We start from the raw sequence: 2,710 nt of genomic DNA, 5'->3' as shown, positions 1-2,710 counted from the left end.
ATTAAATATATTTTTTTATTTAACAATAATGCATTAAACTGTTTAAAGTGACAGTAAAACTATTTATAATGCTTCTAATGATTCTATTATTTAAAAAAAAATGTCCATCTCAGGAATAAATTACATTTTAAAACAGAAAATGGTTTTAAATTGTAACAATATTACAATATTAGATTGTAACAAAATGACTGTTTTACTGTATTTAATATATGCAGCCCTGGTAAGCATAAGAGACCTCTTTCAAAAATAAATAAATAATAAAAAAAGAGGCTAAAAGTGTAGTTACAACACACACACACACACACACACACACACACACACACACACCTTCTCAACGGTCATTTTTCTGGTCTCATCGGAGTGGGTCACGTCCACATAGTACCCCGCTCCAGCTACGATATGCACACCCGTCTCTTTGGCCAGCTGCCGCAGAATGGGCAGATTTCGGGTGATGCCTGTGGTGGTGTTCTCCACTATGGATCCTCCTCCCGCTTTACGGTAACACAACAGCTCTTCCTTCACCGCCTCGATCTCTTGATTCAACAGCAGGTTCTCGTGGTGGCTGTATGGATTCTGCTGCAACCAGTGAAGATGCTTCATCTCAATAGGAGCTGCGGCAAGGCCCTCGTCTCCAGGTGCTGGGGGAACATGGCTGCACTCGAACGTCATCGTAAGGTGTTCGTGGGTCATGGTGCGGCCCAGCTGATCGGGCTCCAGCAGACCCAGCACCGTCTGCACCTTACCGCTCTGTCCAGGCATGGTTCTGCAATCCTGTCCAATAAATAAATACAGCGATGAAAATGCAAAGGGTTGCTAAGCACTGTTTATGTTGCACTGACAACGCAGATTTATGCAGTATGAGATATTATTGTAATCCTTGCACACACCGTTTAAGAATAATAGACTTAAATGTTTTATTTCTACCAAGAAAGAGATAACTGCATGCTTGGCTTGTGTAAGATTGTAGGTTGATGTACAAATGACTCATCTTGGCTGTCTCATAAGAAATGTAATGAGTTAGCAACGCCTTGGTGGTTCGGACTTTGCTCTTATTAAACAATACAGACTGCATTTATTGCAGTCCATCGAGTTTCAACTACAAAATACATAAAAAAATCACTTCCGATGCATGCGATACGTGAAACCAAATGCATACATGCACGTGCCGTCGAGATTATTAACAGTATAACCTTATTAACAACAAGCGTGTATGAGTATATTAGACAGAACTACGGCACAGACTGAGACTTCCTCAATAACAATCGGTTAAAAAGTTCCTCACGACAGGCGATAAGCATGCATTGTCACTAGCTGTTATTTTTAAATCGCACAACGTGACGCAGTTAGTGATTCATAAGAAACAATAAAGCATAGAGTGACAAACAAGACCTGCAAGCAAGTTCAATTTCCAGTTTGCAGAACTGACAGTCGAAACAACAAAGTCTCGCGATTTTATAAGTATATCGCGAGACTTGCTATTAATGCCACTACCTTTGCAGTTAAACACGGCGTTCAAAGCGAAATTATACATTTATTATTAAAATAAGAAACAATCAAGTGATTTAGAATGAATGCAGTACCTCTACTTCGAAGAAGTGGGTGATTTTAGACAAGTTCGCCTGTTTTTAAACTTCGAGTCGCTTTTGCCACGCCCCTCTCTGTTCACTGACGTCTATGAGAGGTGTACTTTATTATATAAGGGCTCTTTGTGGAAACCGGGATACGGAAAATACATCCTCACTCAAGTGAGTGCCCTAAGCAAATAAAGCCTGTTATTATGAAACAGAACATTTGGAAACTATTTATCACCAGAAAGCCTAAAATCCAGAACTATTTTTGTGATAGGTTATAGCCTATGTAATGTTTAAACAATAATCGCCGTGTTCCCATGTTGGAAAATCAGCTTTAGCTACGAGTATGTCGGATTAAACGCTTTCCCAGGCATGTTTAATTATTATTCATTTAATTTAGGCTAGCTATTTATTGAATTAATTTACTGTCTTTGTGCCTTGCTGTTATTTTTACAGCCTAATGAAAGCTGCCAGATTTACATGAGGGATGGTAAATTTTATCCTTTGCTATTAGAGTCACCTCAACTGATAATACTTTTTGAGAAAGCAATTTGTATGCAACAAAGTGCCCGCATAAGCTCGATCTAACCATTGATCCATGATTTTAAAGTGGCATGTTGAGCTGTGATACATTTTCCCTGCACAAGTCTGATCTAACTAATAGTGACAGGTCCTGGGGAGTTATCTGACCAGGGATTCGTGTACAAAATTAGTCCTGAGAGAGAGCAGGGAAGACTATTAAGTGTCAACCCACTGCAAATTGCCAAACAGCTGTGAGCTTCTCATGTCAGATTCAATTCATCCCCTGCAAAATATAAAAAGCCTGCACTCACTGTTTGTAAAGACAGCTATTTAGTAGAATCAGTAATCAGATTTTTCCTAATCTTGATTTGGCTTGTTATTAGTCCTGTTCAGCTTTTTTCCCTTATATCTTTTATAATCCATTAGCAGGACAGCAATTTTGATGAGATGACCTCCACAGACACTGTTGTCAATATTGTTTCTGACAGTGCAGCCACAGAAAATAATAGGAAAAGCCCATTAGAGACTGCATTATACCCTTGAAACTCTAATGAGACGTTATACCTTTATTCCATATAGACATATGGAATAAAGGTATAACGTCTCATTAGAGTTTT

At 38.8% G+C, this 2,710-nt stretch overlaps 1 protein-coding gene across 2 annotated transcripts in view; it reads right to left on the bottom strand.

The window, feature by feature from the left end:
- The window catches only part of LOC122361893 (phosphotriesterase-related protein), a 23,929-nt gene extending 22,242 nt beyond the window's left edge, over positions 1-1,687 (bottom strand). Inside the window, exons 1-2 of one of the 2 annotated variants that reach the window (XM_043263063.1) lie at positions 1,581-1,687; positions 328-771 (exon numbers count right to left, since the gene is read on the bottom strand). In XM_043263063.1, coding sequence (XP_043118998.1) covers positions 328-759 — 432 coding nt within the window. In that variant the 5' untranslated portion in view covers positions 760-771; positions 1,581-1,687. Of the gene's footprint in view, positions 1-327; positions 772-1,389; positions 1,447-1,580 lie in introns of those variants that run through there. The other variant, XM_043263062.1, reaches the window with a different exon arrangement.
- Positions 1,688-2,710: the final 1,023 nt, after the last annotated feature.

This window comes from Puntigrus tetrazona, chromosome 17, assembly GCF_018831695.1.
Source record: "Puntigrus tetrazona isolate hp1 chromosome 17, ASM1883169v1, whole genome shotgun sequence".
In the NCBI taxonomy this organism is placed as follows: Eukaryota; Metazoa; Chordata; class Actinopteri; order Cypriniformes; family Cyprinidae; genus Puntigrus; species Puntigrus tetrazona.
Note: the sequence above shows the minus strand (reverse complement) of the source record. Positions and strands in the feature narration are given on the sequence as shown.